Below are 2,500 nucleotides of genomic sequence, written 5' to 3'. Positions count from 1 at the left end.
CTATCTATCTATATATCTATCTATCTATCCATCTATCCGTCTATCCGTCTATCCGTCTATCCATCTATCTATCTATCTATCTATCTATCTATCCATATATCTATCTATCCATCTATCCATCTATCTATCTATCTATCTATCTATCTATCTATCTACCCATCTATCCATCTATCCATCTATCTATATATCTATCTATCTATCCATCTATCCGTCTATCCGTCTATCCGTCTATCTATCTATCTATCTATCTATCTATCTATCTATCCATCTATCTATCTATCTATCTATCTATCCATCTGTCCATCCATCCATCATCTCAGTGACTCTTTACCAAGATCATTCTCTGTTATTTATTTTCAGTAAATTGAATAATCACACATTTGTAAATTTTTAATAAAGATACATTATTCATTGTATATTGTGCTTTGAGTGGTGCATTAACTTAAATAATAACATAAGCACAAACAAGATTAGATGATTGAAGTGCTGTTAACAAAAATGCCTGAATGGACGTACTCATGAATAAATATATAATCACAGTAGTATTTATTTATTGTTGAATGCCAAAAAGAATGAATAGAGATTGTGACTGAAGGGTGAAAGTTCTTAACGCTTCTCTTGGCTGTTTGAACAAGCAAATAAACAGTTTAAAATTATGAAACATATATGTGAATGAGATTATATTGCTTTACACCACAAAATACACAATATTATAGAGCTCACTGAATCCTCTGTGTTAGTCAGTCTGATCAGGAATCAGCTTGCTCTCTTTAATTTCCCAGGTCTCTGTGCATGACTCTTAACTAAATCCCTGTTGTCTTCCAGGTCTTCCAGGTCATTTCTGACCCCGGTCAGGGATGAAGAAGCAGAGTCTCAGAGGAAAGCAAAGTCTCGTCATGCCAGACAGACCCGCAGGTCAACACAGGTAAACAACAAAAGGCTCAGAGAGGTTCATGTCTGGTTGTATCCTGTGCTACAGTTGACAGGTATGAGGTTGTATGAATGTCCTGCAGGGTGTGACTCTGACCGACCTGAAGGAGGCTCAGCAGACCATCAGCCTGTCTCCTCAGGACAGCAGGCAGACAGAGGACGCTCTGATTGACAGGTCCAGCCTGAGGAAAGGTTTCACAGATGAGAGGAGAGTCAAGCTCGGCCCGACGGAGTCCACGGAAACAACAGAGATCAGTGCAAGATGGAGAAAACTGGACGAGGTGAGCAAGAGATCGATCTTTACAGAAATTAATTCAGCAGCATAGGTAACTAAAGGATGTGTTTTTTTTTCTCCTGTGACTCTACAGCAGGGAAACATTGAACCCAGGTTAGAAACCCTCGTCGAGAATCCAACAGCAAACGATTTCTATTTGTCTGATGCTGGATCCTGTGGCCTGAACGCCTGCAACACTTCTTTTAGAGGTCAGAGGTCACACGTTTTCACCCTTGTGTTTACTCCAGATCGGATTCAGGTTTCAAGTGACATCAATGTATAGTTTGGATCAGTTAGGACCCCAAACTGTCATGAACTTAAATAATAGAAATCCTAGTGGACTAATTAAGACACTCGGAGACAAAATATATGAAATTACTAGTTTTTGACAAACAGACATAATGTGTCCGAGACTTTCTTCAGGTTTATAGGCAATTATCACAAAATCAGGGAAGCTCTTTGAATATCAGGGTTGTATTAATATTATCTTCAGGTCTGTTGTATGTACAGCAGAAACACTTAGTATACACTGTGTGTGCAGGTGCTGAGAGATGGTGGAGAGATGAGAATCAGAACCCTGTTGAGGATTCAGCACAGATGAGCTTTGCCACGAGGCAGCAACAGAGACGACGCTGCCGTGATGGTGAAGCTTCAGACTTCAACCCTGCAGAGGTACGTGGGAAAGTTTTTTTTATCAGCTTTTAGTGTAAAAACAATCACTGTAAGCTAAAAATATTTCCCCTTAGGGTGTCGCGCTTTGAACTGGCAGGCTGGCCTGTGTGGAGTTTGCACGTTTGGTTAATTGGAGACTCTAGTTTGTCTATTAGCGTGAGTGTGCACGTTAATCTTTGTTTGTCTGTGTACATCAGCCTGGGGATGGACTGTCAACCTGTTCAGGATGTACTCTGCCTCTCAGCTAATCTCTACGGTGGCTGAGAGAGTTCAACACACTGCAAATAGAAAAAACAGAGTGCAAATCTATTTGCATGTGTTTTCTTCATTTTCATACATGTCAGCTGGGATTGGCTCCAGCGCCCCCTGCTAATGTATAAAGGGACAGGAGGTGTAGATGATGGATGGATGGAAAGATGGATTTTTCCCTTAGCACCACTAGATGGAGCCAAAAGATTTGACAATGTATTTTCCAGGCCCTTAGTTTGACCAAGGAGAAGTGATTATTTCCACTTCACCTGATAAAGACTTCTGTTTACTACACAATGTGTTTTTAACTGAATCAAGGTCAAAGTGTGAAAAAATTGCATTTGAAGCCTTTAATCCTTCACGACTGATAAACTC

General features: G+C 40.2%; 1 protein-coding gene across 2 annotated transcripts in view; it reads left to right on the top strand.

The window, feature by feature from the left end:
* Nucleotides 1–2,500, top strand: part of LOC128442502 (protein phosphatase 1 regulatory subunit 12B) — a 21,465-nt gene that overhangs the window by 2,015 nt on the left and 16,950 nt on the right. Inside the window, exons 2-5 of one of the 2 annotated variants that reach the window (XM_053424979.1) lie at nucleotides 835–925; nucleotides 1,014–1,211; nucleotides 1,299–1,413; nucleotides 1,746–1,876. In XM_053424979.1, the coding sequence (XP_053280954.1) occupies nucleotides 835–925; nucleotides 1,014–1,211; nucleotides 1,299–1,413; nucleotides 1,746–1,876 (535 nt within the window). Of the gene's footprint in view, nucleotides 1–825; nucleotides 926–1,013; nucleotides 1,212–1,298; nucleotides 1,414–1,745; nucleotides 1,877–2,500 lie in introns of both variants that reach the window. The other variant, XM_053424978.1, reaches the window with a different exon arrangement.

This window comes from Pleuronectes platessa, chromosome 6 (genome assembly GCF_947347685.1).
Source record: "Pleuronectes platessa chromosome 6, fPlePla1.1, whole genome shotgun sequence".
Taxonomy (NCBI): domain Eukaryota; kingdom Metazoa; phylum Chordata; class Actinopteri; order Pleuronectiformes; family Pleuronectidae; genus Pleuronectes; species Pleuronectes platessa.
This window is presented reverse-complemented; position numbering and strand designations above follow the sequence as displayed.